Below are 17,829 nucleotides of genomic sequence, written 5' to 3' on the forward strand. Positions count from 1 at the left end.
AGTAGAACTTCGCTGCGTGATGTTATTATTGTTGTCTGGGCAACCACAATTTTTTACATCATGTGGCAATGTTCAGCCAATCATGTAGCATAACGCCAGTGGCAGGAAGCAGGACCAGAGCAGATCTGGGATCTACACCAGCAAACCAAATTTGGGAAGAGTTGCATTTCCATAAGTGGCTTAAATCATTATCTTCAACATTTCAGAGCAGAGAGATCGCCACAGCTTCTGTAACGCCTGCTATTCAGCTGGCAGCAGGTTGAAAAGCGGAGGTGGTGTCATTAGTTTAAGGTTAAACAGTGGAGCGACGGGGCAGGTTCCTCCCCGAAACAGCTGCTGTGGGCCCTCCCATCCGATGCTCTCACCTGTCCAAAGGAGCCCTTCCCAATCAGTGAGTCGATCTCATAGCGGTCCAGCCACTTCTCTCCGTTTTTCACTATGTAATCGTAATTGTCGTCATCATAGCCGTCATTGTAAACTTTTTTCTCCTTTTTCGTGCTGCTATCCTCAGGAGGGACTTGCTGGGCCCGCCGCTTCTTCTTCGTATAGTATACCTGTAAACATGAGCAGAAGTTAGGCAGCCCCGCCTTTAAACCAGGTCATTAATGATCACTGATCTGAAGACCGTCAGTAAACCTGACAACCTTATCATTTAGGAATCACTGACCCAGAACCACATAAAGAGCTCATTTCAAAGCTTCCTCAGAGCGAAACTGGACAACCAGCGCTCGCATTAGCAGACCGTAAAACTCTTAACAGATCGTCAAAAACCGGACTTCATATCAGAATCAGCTGCTTCTGTTTCCTACCTCATTGATGTGCTTGTAAGTTTTGATAAGGTCAACTGAGAGTTTCCTCAATGGGGCGCTGGCAGGGTCTCTGAAACTAGGGGGGATCCTCCGCTGGAGTATGGTCATATCAGACAGCACCTAGAGAGACAGAAACAGGTGGAGATCAGACCACATGGGACCGGTGGAGGGAAACCAGTGGTTCTGGTACCAGGGTGGACGTTTCTACCAGGAGACGACGGCACACGAGGTCAGAACCTACAGTCCTGGCCAGTAAACCTGTCCTACTGAAACGTTTTGGCAGAAATCAGGCCACCTGGTTTAGGATTTTTGATCCGTTTGCTTTTCTCTGTAAAACATTCAGTCCAAACTCCTAAGCTTTGCTGGAAGTTTCTTTAGAAGAGCTTGAAGACCAAACTTGGTGAGGAACATCTCGTTCTTCTCCTCTCTGTCCATCCTGGATGGATTGAGATCATCCGATGTAAACAAGCCGCATGGAGGCGCTTCCAGGCTTTTTAATCCTCTACTGTCATGAGATCATGGTCACAGGAGTCCACACTTATTAGGTCAAAGAACTGGGACAGGTCCAAATGTGCCGTGTCCTGGATGACTCAGAACCTCCGCTGGCAAACTGGGACAGGTTCTCTGTATCCAGCGCCTCATGACACGGCAGGAAAGAGCTGCTGAAGACCCCTCTGCACTTCTTTGTTGAGGGGCTTTAGAGATCCTCTGATGTCCTATATAGACGTCTGGCGATGACATCATCAGCAGCCGCTTCATTGGTCCGGCCGGGTGATGGCAGGAAGTAACGTACCTGGAGGGGTCCTCATCTTCACTGTTTTCATGGTGTTTTCTTCTATTGCAGCAGTTGAGCTGGATGGGAGCTCTGAAGAAACGCGTCGTTTCCGTGTCCCTAAAGGCCTGAACACCTGAGGCTCAGAGCTGAAACTAAGGGCCCTGTCACACCTGGCTGATTTATCCAGTGTGTGCCTGACTTTCCACAATCTCCTAAAACACTGGCAAATGCTTTCTATAGATTTTTTTCAATTTTTGGCATATAAACAAAGTATTAATAACGAGTCCAGAACTTGTTTCCAATGACAGCCTGACTTATGCATAACGCACCGCAGCGTAACGCCATGAAGCGCCCTATCTGCATAAAAAGATTTATTTGATCATATTAACCTAGCTGCTGTTTACCAACCGCCAAATAAAAAAAAAAGAATAAATAAAAAGAAGGAAGGTTTTTGGTGGCAGCAGATTCAGCATCATGTCTGCTAGGAAGTGTGTTGGTGGTGGGCGTGAACGCAGGAAGGATCCATCACCCTCACCTTCTGGCTCACCCTATGATGGGGATGAAGTCTGGAGGAGAACTGACGGTTTCCTCCTGTGAATCTCCTTAATACCAAAACGCTGCTAATACGCCATTATACAGTAGCTGGAAGGTAGAAACACGTTCAGCGCTCGTCTGGAACACGTCAGATACCTTGATATGCATTGGAGAGAAGTTCTGGATAAGTTACGCTGAAGTTACTCAGAGGTTTAGGATAAACTAGACGCCACGACTGATGAGGAACTGAGACTGAACGGATGTCAACCATCAGATAACTGATGGCACACGTCGGGAAATTTTGAACTCCCTCAAAATTTCTCGATGTGTGCCAGCATGCTTCAGCTTGTTTCATTGTGCTCATAACTTATACAATACGTACCCATAACTTATCCTACATATGGAAGCATTTTTGCTAGATTTTTGCTACGTCAGGCATACGTTGGTCTAAATGGTCAAGGTGTGACAGGGGCTTAAAGACCTGAGCCTGTGAGGCTCAGAGCTGAAACTAAGACCAACACGTAAAAAGCAGAAGTTGGTTCCTGGCATTCAAGGAAGGGTGGGACTGACGAACCTCACAACAACGTTAAACAGGACCACCTCCTGCTTGAAACTGCAGAGTGGACGGTTCTGTGTCTGTAGATCATTAACTGACCCCATCCCCAAAACCAAAATCACACTGTAGATCCTTTACCTGCTGCTGCTCGGCCATGGAGTGGATGGAGCTGAAGGAGGGGTGTGTGTGTGTGTGCTGGCTGGTCATGGCTGGCTCAGCGAGGGAGAAGCCCTGGGCAGTGGAGGAGGAGGAGGAGGTGGAGGAGGAGGAGGAGGAGGTGGGTGGACATCCTGAGCTGCTTGCACCTGTGGAGAGAAAAAAGCGAAACCCTGAATCCTCCTCTGTTCTAACTCAGCTCCTACCAGCCACTCGTCCCACAGACGTCTGAGAGGGAACGTTACAGGAAGCGGCACGGATGCAGTAGCCGTCACCATTAAACGCTTCTTTAAAATGGATTTGCATGCAATTGTTCGTCGAATCATTTGCGCATTCAGCAGCCGTGCTGTAAGATCACGTGAAGCGCATGCATCGCCGCTCCCTCTCCTCCATCTGTGGGTAACATTTAGCTTATTTCATGTTTAAAGTGAAACATTTGTCATTGTTACTTTTATCATGTGAGTGGCAGCTAAAACAGAAAAAAAAACAAGTGAAACAGCAGCTAATATCGGGGATCGATTTGACCAATGTCAGTGTCGCCATCAATAAAGCTAAATTAGCTCCAACTTTGTTTGGTTTAGTGGTTAAAAACTTATCTTCCTGCTCTCTACTCAGAAACTCAGGAAAGAAAAAAAATATATATATAAAAAGGCAGGAGAAGCTTCAACTTTGATTGGAAAATGTTAAAAATCTAAAAATTTCATGGAAAGTTTATCCTTAAGATGGTAAAAACATTCAAATCTGCAAGGGGAGTGTTGGCCTAGTGTGTTAGAGCAGTGCGGTGAGCAAGACCCTTAACCCCCGACTGCTCCCCGGGCGCTGCACAATGGCAGCCCACTGCTCCCCAAGGGGAGGGATCAAAATGCAGACAACGAATTTCCCCATTGTGGCCCCATAAAGGGATTTTCAAACAACTCGGAGGAGTGAATAATGGCCGCACATGCCAAGGATACAACAGACCCATAAAAAAAAAGTTTTATTTTCTGATAGAAACGTCTCTGGGCGTTTTAGTGTCCACATCACAAACCAGCAGCTGGAGCATGATGGGTCCATCATGACAGGCCTCCTCCACCTTCAAATAATCCGGACCAACTGGACTGACTCCAACCATCTTAAAATCATAGACCTGACATATATTTTGGAAGATGATCCCGGTTCAGCTGGAGGTTTCTTAATATTAAAAGGGAGTTTTTCCTCTCCACTGTCGCTACAAGCATGCTTAGTGTGAGGGATTGCTGAAGAGTCAATAAGTCGATGCAATCAACTGGTTTTCCTTAGATAGAAAACTTTGAATCAATCTAACTGGATGATCTGGTTGAACTGGAAAGTGCCTTGAGATGACATGCTGTGAATTGGCGCTAAAGAAATAAACTGAATTGAAATGAATTGAAATAAGGACTGAAAATGGGGTCTAAATGTAACCAACATCCCCGTATTTGGCTGTTATGATTCAGCCCCATTGTTTAACAGCAGTCTAAACCAAACCTAGAATGCATTTTGCATTTGGCTTGGCTGAACAGGAGAGGTTTTCTGTGCCCCTGTAAAGGGGTTGGGGTTTTTAGTAACGTTTTGAAATGAAAAGCTTCCTGGATGGGAAGCGAAATGTCTTCAAACTTGGAAACAAAACCAGTGGATTGTTTTTTACTTTTTTGGAATGACTGTGACCTGGATGACTGAGAATCGATAGGAGACGAACACACTTCAAGCGTTTTATCGCCATCTAAAGGGCTGGAGGGAGAGATTTAGCATCTTACTCTTGAAAATTGTGTTTTGTTAAATTGCGATTATTTTGCAAACGCAATTAATTGGCCAGCCCTATTCTGAACCGTCACCAAAGCCTCTTGGCAATACTTCCCTATTTGACCTGCAAACTCTGGGGAGAAAAGGCAAACATTATCTGACCCCCAATGATCCTTAGTTTAGTTCTAGCTGTAGAAACTGAAACCATCTTCTGATTTTAAAAATGGTCGTCCTAAAACAGAAACGGGGGATGACTGGATTGATCCAATATGGCTGCTCCTTTAGGCAGCAGCTTAATACAGCTCTCTACCCCTCACCCCCCCCCCACTATGGACTGGCTTCCCTGCTGCCCTCTGGGAAGAGGCTTCACAGCCTTCTATGCAGGTGGAGCAGATCATTCTGCAACAGCTTTTTCCCACCACCATCAGAAAGCTTAACTGATAAAAGAAACTCTAAATCAAGCAACAGATTCTGCATCACACTGATGACACCAAACCAAAAAGAAATTAACTAAAAAAATGTTTTTATACTGTATTTTGCACCATATATATTTATCTTTGCACTAGGAGTCTGAGAAAAAATCTTTTTGGTGATATATCGCGTTTTTGGCTGCCCGATATAATATCCATCTTTCAGTTCCTAGTATTGTTTTTTTTTTTTTTTTTTTTAAATATGTGACCTAAAACAATGATAGAAAATGGGCTACCTCTGTGCCGCCACTCTTGCAGGTAGCACTGGGCAGCCCTTTTGCTGTGCGCATAGCGCCATATCTGTAGTTGAGGCGGTCACAGTGGAAAACATGGACTGACTCAAACCCCCAAACAACATGGATACCAAAATACCTAAATGATCATTATCTTCTGATGAACATATACAGCACTCGCTTTTTTTTATCTATAAATTAAATTTTGACAGAAGGGAAAACTATTAACATATAGTGATATTGCAATATTGTAATAATACTGCATCGTGACCAAAGTATGGCAACACCCATGCCGATACTCATCCCTACTTTGCACCGCTCTGAACTTCCATATCAATGCATTTAGCACCATGTTTTTCTCCCACACTGTTTACATTTAATCACTGCTGCACTTAATGAAATGGAAATGTTCATTTCACTGCTAAGCTGCTGCTTATTTCACTGCCTGAAAGCTGCACATAACCAAACTGTGTTTTATATACACTCTGAGTACAAAATAACAAAAAAAGCTGTCCAAGTCAGCAATGGTACGTGGCTGCTGGCCTCTCTTCTTTCTGAATAATGTATTTTTATTCTCTCTAGATCCTCAGTGTCCAATCCAACATTTTACAAGTTTTACAAGTATTTTTTTCTAAGAGAAACTACAACTTTTTTATGAGCAGACACGTAGCATCTCAACATGACTCTGCTCTACCTCCTTCAAAAAGCTTTACGGACTAAAAAAAAAAAAACAACGGATGAAAACTGTCCTGACTCCAACAGCCGATGATAAAACTAAATTATTCATCTCAGGATCTTTCTCTTCCTCTACATTAGCAATGGATTGTTCACAATGTTTTTGTCCTTAAGTAGAAATCCTCCATGAATATTAACTGGTATGGGTATTTCTACATGCATTCAGACTCCATCCAGCCTTTTGGAGATACACCGGAAACAAAAGACCAACTTTCCTCCTTGGCATGTCTGTAGGTTTAGCAGAGCACCGGTCGTTCACCGTTTGTCTGTGTCAGGTGTGTTAAAAAAGGGATGCATGGAAAAGCTGTAGGGCAGTGGAGCACCAGGACCAAAGATTGGAAACATGGGACTTCCTCCTGCACATCTGGGAGAAACACTGAGGTTGCAAAAAAAAAAACCTTTCCAAGGAAATCATGTCTACAGTCAGATGGATGAATGAACCAATGATGCAGAAACAGTTATTCAGCATAGAAAATACACTCAAGAATTTAGCTGCGGTTTTGGTTTACTTCCTGCAGAATACTGAGCCTTGTGCTACCTTCAGACCGCATGCAGCAGGAGCAGCAAAAACGCGCGTGCTGCTTCGTTTTTGATGCTTGTACAAGATTAGTTCTGATACGCGGCTGAAGCATCTCTGCTGCTCTGGCTGCGTGGTCAAAAAGTGGGTTTGATCCTATCCTAGACCCTGTACACTAGCGGCGTACCCCGTGTAACATGCCCATCAGATGCTCAGAAGCTCATGAAGCACTGCACCTACTGCTCAAAGCGCTGCAGGACCTTTTGCTGCGCCTTGATGTGCGTCAACCATTGACTTTGGATGTAAACTAGCTACTTCTGCTGCTCGCAGTCTGAAAGTAGCATTATGGTCCAAAGATATCAATGCATAGTTCCTGTAAGAATTAATCATGTCTTCACTGTCATCCCATCAAGCAGCAGCATAGCTGTGTAACACCAGAAACCAAACTGTTTTAGAACTTATCTGGACCAGGGGCGTCTGGGCGGGAATATCAGATGAGAAAGAATAACTTACAGAAACAGCAGCTGCTTTCCAGCTCTTTAACAACGAGCAGCTTGTTTCTCAAAGTGGCATCTTCAGGTCTGCTTGTTTCCTTGTTTTTAAGAAGAGATTAATAACCTGATGGCAACAGGTGTGTCACAGATTTCTTTATTAAATCTGAACCACAAACTACGACGCTTGAGGAGCTGAGAATAAAAAATATTTAAAGATAAAGAAGGTTTTTATTCTTTAATCCAAACGGTATATATTTCCTGCAGTTTTGCCCAAATCACTGCTCTAAGTGAGTTTGTTTACTCCACTGAATAATCTGATCACTAAACTGTTGATTAATACAATGGCTACTGAATCTGCAGAGACAATTATCACATCAGATGATCATGGTAGAAATCTTTAAACTAGGACTTGTTTCCCATCAAAGCCTTTTCTTTTCACTTTGCTGGTTTTAATGATGGATCATCAGGTGTCCGATGTAACCAGCAGGTCCTGAGATCATCATGTCTACAGGACGACTGAGGAGCAAGCTAAACTTAACTTTGGACTGGACGAGGCAGGCTGTGCACCTACTGCAACACTGAAAAGGGGTCAGCAAACAAGCAGCCAAAACAGGACATGTGAGGCCTGCTGTCCAGCTCGTATTACAGCTCACCTACTGACAGGAAGATTTACAGCAGGCAGGGAGCAGCCGCATGGAGACGGCTGAAAAAACGCATCCCCCCAATTATATGAAGAGTGGTGTCTTTAAACTGCCTGCAGAAAAAGATGTCTGCAGGTGTGCGAAAGAGAAAAATGACAGCAAAAATTAGCTAGGAAGGAATTAGATGGGGAAAGATCTTCTGTTTTTACTTTGAACCAAAAAGGATGCTGACACAAACAGTGACGGCGTCCTGTAGCATTAACCTTTTCAAAACATGGTGTGGATCGTGAAAAAACACTCAACCGCCTGAGACAGCTGACGCGTTGGCCCTGAAACCAAATTTAAATTGTTTTCATATCGTAGTTTTACCTTTGGATCGACACTACAGATCGTCTTAGTGAAGCCAGAAGAAGAAGAAGGATGATAACAGCAGAGAAAACACAGCAATTCAAGGAAACATGAAGGATTTCCAGAACATGATAAAGTTCACAGAGCGGCATGTGGGAGGGTCTCTGAAGAAAGGAAACAAAGTGCTGGAATCAAACAGACCAAATGCTGGGAACTTTCACAGAACAGAAACCTGTTCACACTGCTAAAGCTAATCTGGTTTAATGGAGCTGGTTGGGATGGCATGGGGTCAAACTCCAGTCCCAAATGCACTGGTTTACCTTCAAACAAACACATCCTGAATCTAATCAGAGTTTTCAAGGCAATGTGGCGGGAGAAAGCAAAAGGCGGGGCCTTTAGGAGGAAGCACTGCAGGTTTTCATTCAAAAACTCCACCGGAGCTTCTACTACGTCTGCTGAACACGTTTCTCTAAACTTCTCCTCTTCATCTTATACAGGAACAGGTGAAGAATGTCAACAACCTAAAGAGTCCATTCCCACCAAATAAATAACTCAATAAAAAAAAGGCTTTAGAGGCAGATTAGTGTTGATTATTTTGTAAGTCATTTAGAAACCTGGTGTCTTCAAACTTTCTACTGAACATTTTTATCAGGGAGCAGAGAAATCTGCCTGTTTGTCCAAACAGGATTTTGTTTATTTAATGAAAATTATCATGTTTATGTTGACAGGTGAGCTGCTTCGCATTCTGTTGGCAGAAATGACACTGCTGGAGAGAGAGAAGATCTGCCTAGTACTGAGAAATCTGGACTGTCTCTTTAAGAGACTCAGGCACATTCACAGCACTTCCTCAATCTGGCATGCCTCTTCCTGCACTGCCATTGGTTAAAGGCACCTCCTTCCCTGACAGCTCATTCGTTGTTGGTATCTAAGGACTGACTAGCCATCACTCTATAAATAAACCCGGTGCTGTCTCAGCAACCAGGCCACAATACTCATTAGCTACTTCTCTCTCTTCTCTGCTTCTCTCCTGCCAAGCAAGTAGCTTCCAATAGCAGGCCTGGCTCTCAGCAACAGCCTGACATACCCTAGCAACTCAACCCATCCTACCAGCCACCCTCTCCTCCCCCACCCTTCCCATTCTCTGCCTCTTTTTCTCCTATTGTGATCAAGCTCGCCTTTTTCCACCCATTCTCAGCTGCTTCCAGCCTTTCCGTCCAATACACGCTTTTACATGAACTCGTCCTGCTCTGTCCGACATATTTTCTTCTTATAAATGTATCAGAGTCGTGTTTGAGGGCAACATGGAATAGTCACATCAGTAGGAAATTGTACAGGGTCCAGTCGTCAGGCAACGCTGCCTTGAAAGAAGTTTTTATTTAGTTGCATGTAAAAATAAACCAGTTCGTATAAAGGCCGTTTTATGCCGAGTGGACAATAAAACCTAAGAAACAACTCGATTATTCTAAATAAAAGTTATATTTTTTGATTTTCTGACTCTAAAAAGGTTGATATGGATTTATATCAAAGCTTTATACAGAGGAAATGTTTGCATTATAAAACACAGGAAGAACTGGTCAAAGCCGGAAGAAACAGCCAGTCCAAAACTTGACAGGATGCTTATTTAGGCCAGCTGAGCTGGACAGCTTTTGGCGAGGCTTCGGCCTCCTAATCTGAACCATAAAATGTCCTAAAACCAAGGAAATGATGGAAGTTATGCCTGGGGTGCATCTTTAAGGTTTACAGACAATTATTTCAGATTTTTGTCACAGTTGTCAGATTACACTTTAATTTGTATGTGATAAGGGAGCAGAGATGCAGCAGGTATTGGCATTTTGATCCAAACATTCAGGGATAATTCAGACCATGATAACAAAACACCCTTTATAGTTTAAAGGAGGATTCACTACATGTGTTTTAAGAGTAGGCTTAAAGCTTTTCTTTTTGATAAAGCTTATAATTAGAGTGGCTCAGTTTGAGCTATGTCTATAGTTGTGCTGCTATATGCTTAGACTGCTGGAGGACATAGGGACCCCTTTTCATCATTCTATCTCTATTCTCCCACTCTGCATAATCTGTTAGTTCAATCTCTAACGTTCTGCTCTCTCTGCTTTTTCTCATAGTAGCTTCATCTGGTCTGTTCCTGTTTGGCTGTGACTCCATCCTGGAGAGAAACATCAGCTGTGCTGCTGCCATCAACACCTTTGTTTATAGATGTTGGAGATCAGCCTGTTTTTCTAGTGTAGTCCTGTTTCTCTGAATGTGACTAACTGGATGTGCTCTCTTCATCCTCTAACATAGAAGCTGGCTCAGAGCTTGTCTGCCTGGCTGCGTTTCCTGGACGCCTGTGGAGCTGGTTGACAGTTGCCTTTTGTATCTATGCTTATTTCTGTATCTCTGCTTCTGTCTCCTTGAAGCCCAGTCGGCCTCAGCAGATGGCCGCTCACACTGAGCCTGGTTCTGCTGGAGGTTTCTTCTTTTAAAAAGGGAGTTTTTCCTCTCCACTGTCGCTAAAAACTTGCTTGGTGTGAGGGATTGCTGAAGAGTCAATGAGTCGATGCAATCAGCTGGTTTTCCTTAGATAGAAAACTATGAACCAATCTTACTGGATGACTGGATTTAATTGTGTCTGTATTGTATTATAAGTGTCCTGAGATGATGTGTTGTGAACTGGCGCTATTTAAATGAACTGAATTGAATTGTTTTGCTCATAAACATGTTTCTTACTGGAAACTCACATTTTCTAACAAAATCCACACAAACAATAAAAACCCAATGACAATAATACAAAGGACACAATCTAGACAAAAACGAAATAGATCTGAATCTAGTCTTTAGCTTCTCTATCCCACCATCATGAGAAAACCATGATGGCAGAATTAAAGGAGGCGAGACGACCAGCGCTTCCAAACCATCTCTATTCTCAGTGAGGTTTGCTTTCTGTTCAGTACATTTCATCATTGAATACTTGAGTCCAGTGGAGGCCTTCTCCCAAAGACTTAAATGTTCATGAATGATAAAAAAACATGGGATTTAACAAGGACACACATACCCAACGTCCAGTCCCCTCACGTTACGTAGAACAAAGCAGACTAGAGAACACTAAAGCAGAGATCTCCACCAATTAGCTGGTTTCCCAATCTAACAATGGAACTCAAGCTTGGTTATTCAGTGATTGGGAACGCCATATATGGGGGAGTTTATTGTAGTTTCTGTTTCCATCACATACAACATAAAGTCTGAGAAAACTGCCCATAGTATACAATGAATTCAGTATTAATTTAGTAAAAATGTTTTTAATGTACGTTATTAGAAAAAATGTATAAAAAAGGTTCATACAGCTTAACGGGGGGCTGTATGGAAGTAAATCTGTGTCGCTGGGATTTGAATTAAAAATGCCACTGAAATTTAAATGTATGTTTGTACTTACTGTTTCAGTGTTAAAATATATTCAGAACACATTTTTGACCTAAAAAAAAATTCATTGTCATTATTTCTACACAGTAGAAATTTCATTTGTAATTGTCTCTTCAAGCTAAAAATTCACATTACTATTTCAAAGTGATACATTTTCAATACTTATTTTTCAGTTTAATTTTTGAGTGTTAAAAAAAAATCTGCATATAAAAAAATTCAACCTTTCAAAATTCAAACTCAATATTTTCAGCCTCCTGAGATTCAACTGGCTCTATTTCACTGTCTTAAATAACGCTAACTCAACTACAGAAAAATGAAAGTAATAAACTCACCGTTGAGTTAGCGATAGCTTGCATGACCGGCTCCGTCATGCTGGTTTTCCTTCAGTATGAGCGCCACAAGCGTCACGTCACGTGACTAAGAAACCGTAACGGGATTGGCTGGGTGTTGGACGCCACAATCCATTGCTAATGTCTGTGACCTGAAGTAACCCTTCCCTTTTTACACTGAATTTAGACGCCGAATTTAAGACAGTGAAATAGAGCCAGTTGAATCTCAGGAAACTTTATGCAAGAAGTGTTTGTATGAACAGGTTCTTCAATCGTTCGTTAAAGTTATTTAGGAGAAAATGTCGCATTTACCGTTTTTCTCCTACTTCTAATCTTCTCTCGGGTACAATCAAATCTTATTAATTGTCCAGACTACACAAAGGAGTCTTTTTCAATCAGTAAGCTGTTTTCCAAACCAAGTTTTTCCCTAAATGACTACGTTTGTTTTACTTTACTAAGCAATTGTTCATTTTATTAGGCCACATTATTATTTTATTAGGCTACACTATAACATTTTATGCAACTTTCCAATTTTCAAAGGACACTGGTTGAGTCTGTTGTCATCTTGTCCAAAGAGAGAACAGTCAGTGATTCTATGTGAGATGAAGCTACTACTAAACTAACATCTGGAACAGAAAATGCATGGAAATCTCATTGTAGGACTTTCCTTTTGCATTAATTTCGCTCCATTGCAGCGCCTTGGCTTCATTATTACACTAAATGTGGATGTTTGGGTCCGTCTGACTTTGTTAAATAAAGAGTTTTGTTCTCAACATTTTATAAAAACCATGAAATAATAACCTGAATAAAAGCACAAATCTCCTGAAAAATCTTGTGTGAATGTGTCTGTGGGAAAAGTTAATCACTTCCTTTCTTTATTTTGTTTCCAAAACATTGGCCATATTTCTGAATAACTAGCTTTAGTTAGCCACGCTGAGGCTTAAATACTGTTAAACCTTTAGAATGAATAAATCACTGAAGTAGAACCCATTTGGCAACATAAAGTAGACTAAAGCCTGGATTATGCCTGATGCCTTATGTTATTTTTGGTCTTGTAACTATGCCAACAGTTCCACGTGGAAAACCATGCAAATGATCCTACAATAGAGAATATAAATATTATAATTTTCAGGATAATAATCAGATTATGAAAAACCCTTAGAAAGACAAGATTGTCAAACTTTGGATTTAGAGGAGGCTTTACAGATGCTGGTAAGGCCACACGCTTCCTTCCAACCAACCAAAGTTGGGGTGTAGCGGGGTCACTTTGATCATCAGGTCTAGAAGCAGCTGAAGCATCTCCATCTCTAGAGCTTAAAAACAAAATGACCAGGTGGATCCAAATAGTCTCCTCCACAATCAGATCATTATGAGGCAGCCATTGATGCACGCCGCCCACCCCCCACCCCCCACATGGATGAATTTGAGCAATCCTCTAAAGAAGAGCAACCTAAAATAACAGAACTCACAAGACAAGATAAATTCAGTCATGAGAGGAAAAAAAGACCTTAAATGAAACTTTAAAGCTCCGCCCGCCAGCCTTTCAAAAGAACATTTTACAGACGCTTTTCTGCAAAGCTCCCAGCAGAACTTTAAATCAACAGGAGAACGGTCATTTAAAGGTTGCATGGTCTGGAGAGGAGTGAGACACACCTGTGAGGGTGTCACCAGGAAAAACCGTCCCAAACGCCAGGGAGAGGAATTGGGCTGCACTTTTCAGAGACATGCAGAAGCCAGAACAATGAAACAGCCTTAAACAGAACGGTATCTAGGTCCTCGGCTCTTTAATTGTTTTTATGTGTTATTGAGTATTTCTAAGTTGTACTTGATAGTTACAACAGCAACCCTTCTTGTTAAATTTTCCATGTGTAAGTACTTTATGTAGATTTTTTAAATACAAAAATTGTATATATAGTACATATCAAATGTTGCCATTCTATTTAATTGTTCTGCTGGATGTGCGTTTGTTTTCAGCAGTCTTATTGCTGTGACAGAGTGCATACATACACAGTAGTGCCAAAATTATTCACTCACTACTCTGGTGAGTAAACTTGCCTGACCTCCCAACCATTAGAACCCCTTTGGGATGAAATAGAGCAGAGATTGAGAGCTTGTCCCAAAATCACTCTATGACCTATATAGCATCATAGCATTCCTACATTTGCATGATATAGACCAACTTTATAACACTGCATCCAAATGTCCACCCATTAAAAGCCTCACCCAAAGCAGACAGAAGTTGGTTAATGGAGCCAAGAGGAGGAATATAAAACAGATGATCATCACCTGTGTCAGTGGATCATCATCTCAAACCACCCTTTCCCACGGTTACATCGTTTTAACACTTCATATTTACCAAACTGATCTTTAGATGCAATAAAATCCAAAGCTGTGATGAAATCTCAGCTAATCAAGTAAAGTTCTGTGAGTCAGAGGAGTAACGAGATGTGGCATGAGATAACACAAAGAAAAAGTACGAAGATTTCTCCCCGTGGGGTGCCTTCCTGTGTGCTACAGTTAGCGCTCAGTCACAATAAATCGGAAAAATAAAAGCACCGTAACAGATGAACGGGGAGAAGACCAGAAGATTTTCATGGCTGAAAAATCCATCGTACAGCTGTAGAAAGTACGATCTATCACAGCATAGATCTTCGAGTAACAGATCCACACAGACGCTCAGTGCTTATATTAAATAAAACACATAAACATACCTAAATAAAAAAAATAATAAACCAGGACTACAAAGTCAAGAAGACTAAAACCTTTTCCGCAGGTTGTCTTTCAAAATGAAATGCTGGATCTAAAGATGAAGGCAGGAAGAGCAGCAATGTTTGGTGGCTGAATTAAAATCGTTACAGAGGTTTTGAATTTAAAGAAACCAAATGAACGGGAAAACTGTCAATCTTTGGGCAGAATAAAATGATTGTGGATCTTTGCAGCAAGTTTCTCTAATAACTTTAGATGGGATGGCAGCTTCTGGTTTTCCTAATAGAAAGCTCCAGACTGAAACCAACCTTCTGGAACTTCCCTACAACTTTGTTTTTCACCGTTCTGAGCTCTGCTGCGCCCTGACTAACAGGTGCCACTTATTAAACACACTTCAGGAGAAATAAACCAACACCTATCAGGAGGGTGTCACCTGTAAGAACGTTACAAAGCTTTATTGCTGGGAATCCTGTTTTAACAGCTCTTTTTCATTTATTTCCTGAGGGAATAAACTGATCCAAACTGCATAAATCTACGGCAACAATCATTAAAGTCAGCTAAAAAATATATATATATATATAGAAACATGCTGCTGATGTAAAAAGAAAATGGGTGTTTGGAGTATTTAATGCAGATCATGTCAGGAACTGAACAACCAATAAAGAAAATCTCTGAACACTGACCCAGATGTGGGATTTCAGGTTAGAACCCCCCCCCCCCCCAACCGTCACAATTGATCTTTTGGTGTCGAAATGTCTTAAAAAAAGAAAAACTGACAAAAGTCTGGCAGCCTTTCATTTGAAGCCTTTTTTGTGGTTTCTATGACCCTGAAGACTGAGGATTAACAAAGGAAAACCCCTATAAAGTTAAACACTTTGTTTCTACATTAGCCAACACCTGAAAAAAATATCAAATATAGCTTTATAAAATAATCACAGGGTAAACAGTCCATATTCTAATGAGAGTCCTAAAAATCTGTTCCTATTCAGGCAAGCAGCTTCTCCAGAATGACAAACAGTCTTAGATGACTTTAACGATCACAATCAGGACTAGAAATACAGCTGCTTAGTGTTTTAGTGGTGAGATTTTAATGTTTAATCCATTGTTCAACACAGAAGACAATAAATCCAGATATTTAAAAGCAAATGAGAGATTTTCTTCAGTAAATTCCCAACATACTAATAATTTTGGAAGAGGAAGGCCCTTCACCACAACAACATCACCATCACCAATCAATTAACCCATTCATAGAATGATCTAGCTTGGAAATATTGAATATTTTATGCATTCATATGTTTTAACAAAAAAACAACAAAAAGAAAACTAGAAATAAACATTATTTACAATTTCCAAAAATTTTTTTCCTTACATTGGACAGCCTTAATGCAAATCAGAAAAATGAAGATAAAAGAAAACTTGTGATCTCATCAGGAAGGCCACGAGGAATTTAAAAGAAAAGTCTGGTCAGTGAGAAATAACCGAATGGATGATTATTTTTACCTAAAACTAATACGTTTTTGGTGATTCAATGAATTTAGCGTTAATCAGTAAAAAAATAAAACCAATAATTTTCGTTGCGAAAAAATCACGCAATATGTAGCCGACATTTGGAGGAAGAATGTTTTCAAGATGACTTGGATAATAGCGGAAAATATTAATGCATCCTTAAAACAGGCCTGCTATTTTCTTTCTACACAGAGAAGCTGGCCTCGTCTTTGACTATGTTAGTTTTTTTGATCATCTTTAATGTCAAATTGATAGAAATTACCAGAATTATCACCCAGAATAGAACTAAAATGTTGGCAAAGTCAAGACCAATAAAAAACGGCTCCATTGTTCTTGGGATTTCTAGTACAGGAAGTAAAAGAGGGCCGGCAGAAAGCGGGCCGCTTGCTAAAGAGTTCACCAAGTAAAAATTAGGTGAAAATGAAAACTTTGCCTGAAAATGCCAAGCAGTGTTGTTGGTAAAAGAACAAAAAGGTTTCAGGCATGGCAGTAGTTGGGATTTATGCCATCAAAATACCCTGGCTTGTTTTTATTCCACATAAATGCTTTAGGGCTGAAACAATTAATCGGATTAATCGATTATTGAAATAATCGTCAAATAATTTCCTAATCAATTAATCATTAAGTGGAGTATAGAGACTGTAAGACATGCTTTCAGCTGAAAGTGACCCACTTAGAGCAGAAACTATACCAAGATTGTAAAAAAAACATCAGTAAACATTTTTGCATTAGAGATAAAAAAAAAAAACTTTTTCGTCTGTCAATACGCTCTATCCAGAACTCCTCAAGTGGAAATGTTTTGGTTTCAACTGGTTTAATTTCATAAAAAAACTATTCTTTAAGGAACCTTTGATTAACTGATAATCAGTCGATCAAAAATAATGAACAGATAAATTTATTTCCAAAGTAATCGTCAGTTGCAGCCCTAAAATGTTTGCCAAGCTTCACTAAGCTAACTGCTGGCTCTTATTACGTGTTCACACATACATCGTTGTCTACTAATCTCTCTTCGCTGTTTTTGCTGAAAAAACTAGAAAACCCAGACAAATTGTTTCACCTTAATATCTGTACTCACAGAAAAAAATTTGAGAATCCTAATAGTGATCCGGAGGTGCACCTTAAGTAAGTACAAGAGTTAAAATAGGTGAATAACTTTTTGCGAGGCAGATCTTTTAGTTATCAGACTACTTTCGTTTGGAACTAGCTCTCTGTTTAAGTCCATGAAGCAGACCATGTGTGCTTTTAACATTCCTTTCTGATAAAGCTCAGAGTAGCTTAGGTTATCTTCACTCATTTCTGTAGTTCTACTGCTAAAGGCTAAGACTGCTGGAAGACATAGAGACCATTTTTCCTCATGCTCCTACCTTCTACTACTCTTCAATTCTGCATAATGTACGTTGTTTCCTCTTTTAACTGTGTTTTCTCTGCGGTAATTCTATCTGGTCTGTCATTCTGAGACATTTTCCTGGGGGCAGGCTATAAACTGAGCTATGGTGATACTAACTAGATGTTTCTGAATGGATGACATCAAAGAGGCCATCTCATGGAACTAGCTACACTTTATGTACAAACCACATACTACACTTTTATGCACATATTTTTTTCTACTGAGAATGTTTAATATCTCTCTGTATTAGGGATGGGATTTCGGTGTAACAATCAACATATACCGAATCGAACCGAAAACAGTGACCACGAAACCGTGAATTGAACCGAACCGTGGATTTTGTGAACCGTTCCACCCCTACCCTGTATATAAATTGACAATAAACGTTGTCAAAGTCAAATCTTGTAAAAGTGTCAATTTTGTTATGAAAGTGTGTCCTCCAATTATTTTGCCGCAATTGGTGTTCCGTATCCTCTAAG

At 40.7% G+C, this 17,829-nt stretch overlaps 1 protein-coding gene across 2 annotated transcripts in view; it reads right to left on the minus strand.

The window, feature by feature from the left end:
• Positions 1-17,829, minus strand: part of dyrk1b (dual-specificity tyrosine-(Y)-phosphorylation regulated kinase 1B) — a 49,700-nt gene that overhangs the window by 11,451 nt on the left and 20,420 nt on the right. For both annotated transcript variants that reach the window (XM_038298661.1, XM_038298660.1), the window contains exons 2-4: positions 2,813-2,979; positions 810-929; positions 366-554 (exon numbers count right to left, since the gene is read on the minus strand). In XM_038298661.1, the coding sequence (XP_038154589.1) occupies positions 366-554; positions 810-929; positions 2,813-2,881 (378 nt within the window). In that variant the 5' untranslated portion in view covers positions 2,882-2,979. The remainder of the gene's footprint in view (positions 1-365; positions 555-809; positions 930-2,812; positions 2,980-17,829) is intronic.

This window comes from Cyprinodon tularosa, unplaced genomic scaffold, assembly GCF_016077235.1.
Source record: "Cyprinodon tularosa strain WSP-4 unplaced genomic scaffold, ASM1607723v1 ctg411, whole genome shotgun sequence".
Taxonomy (NCBI): domain Eukaryota; kingdom Metazoa; phylum Chordata; class Actinopteri; order Cyprinodontiformes; family Cyprinodontidae; genus Cyprinodon; species Cyprinodon tularosa.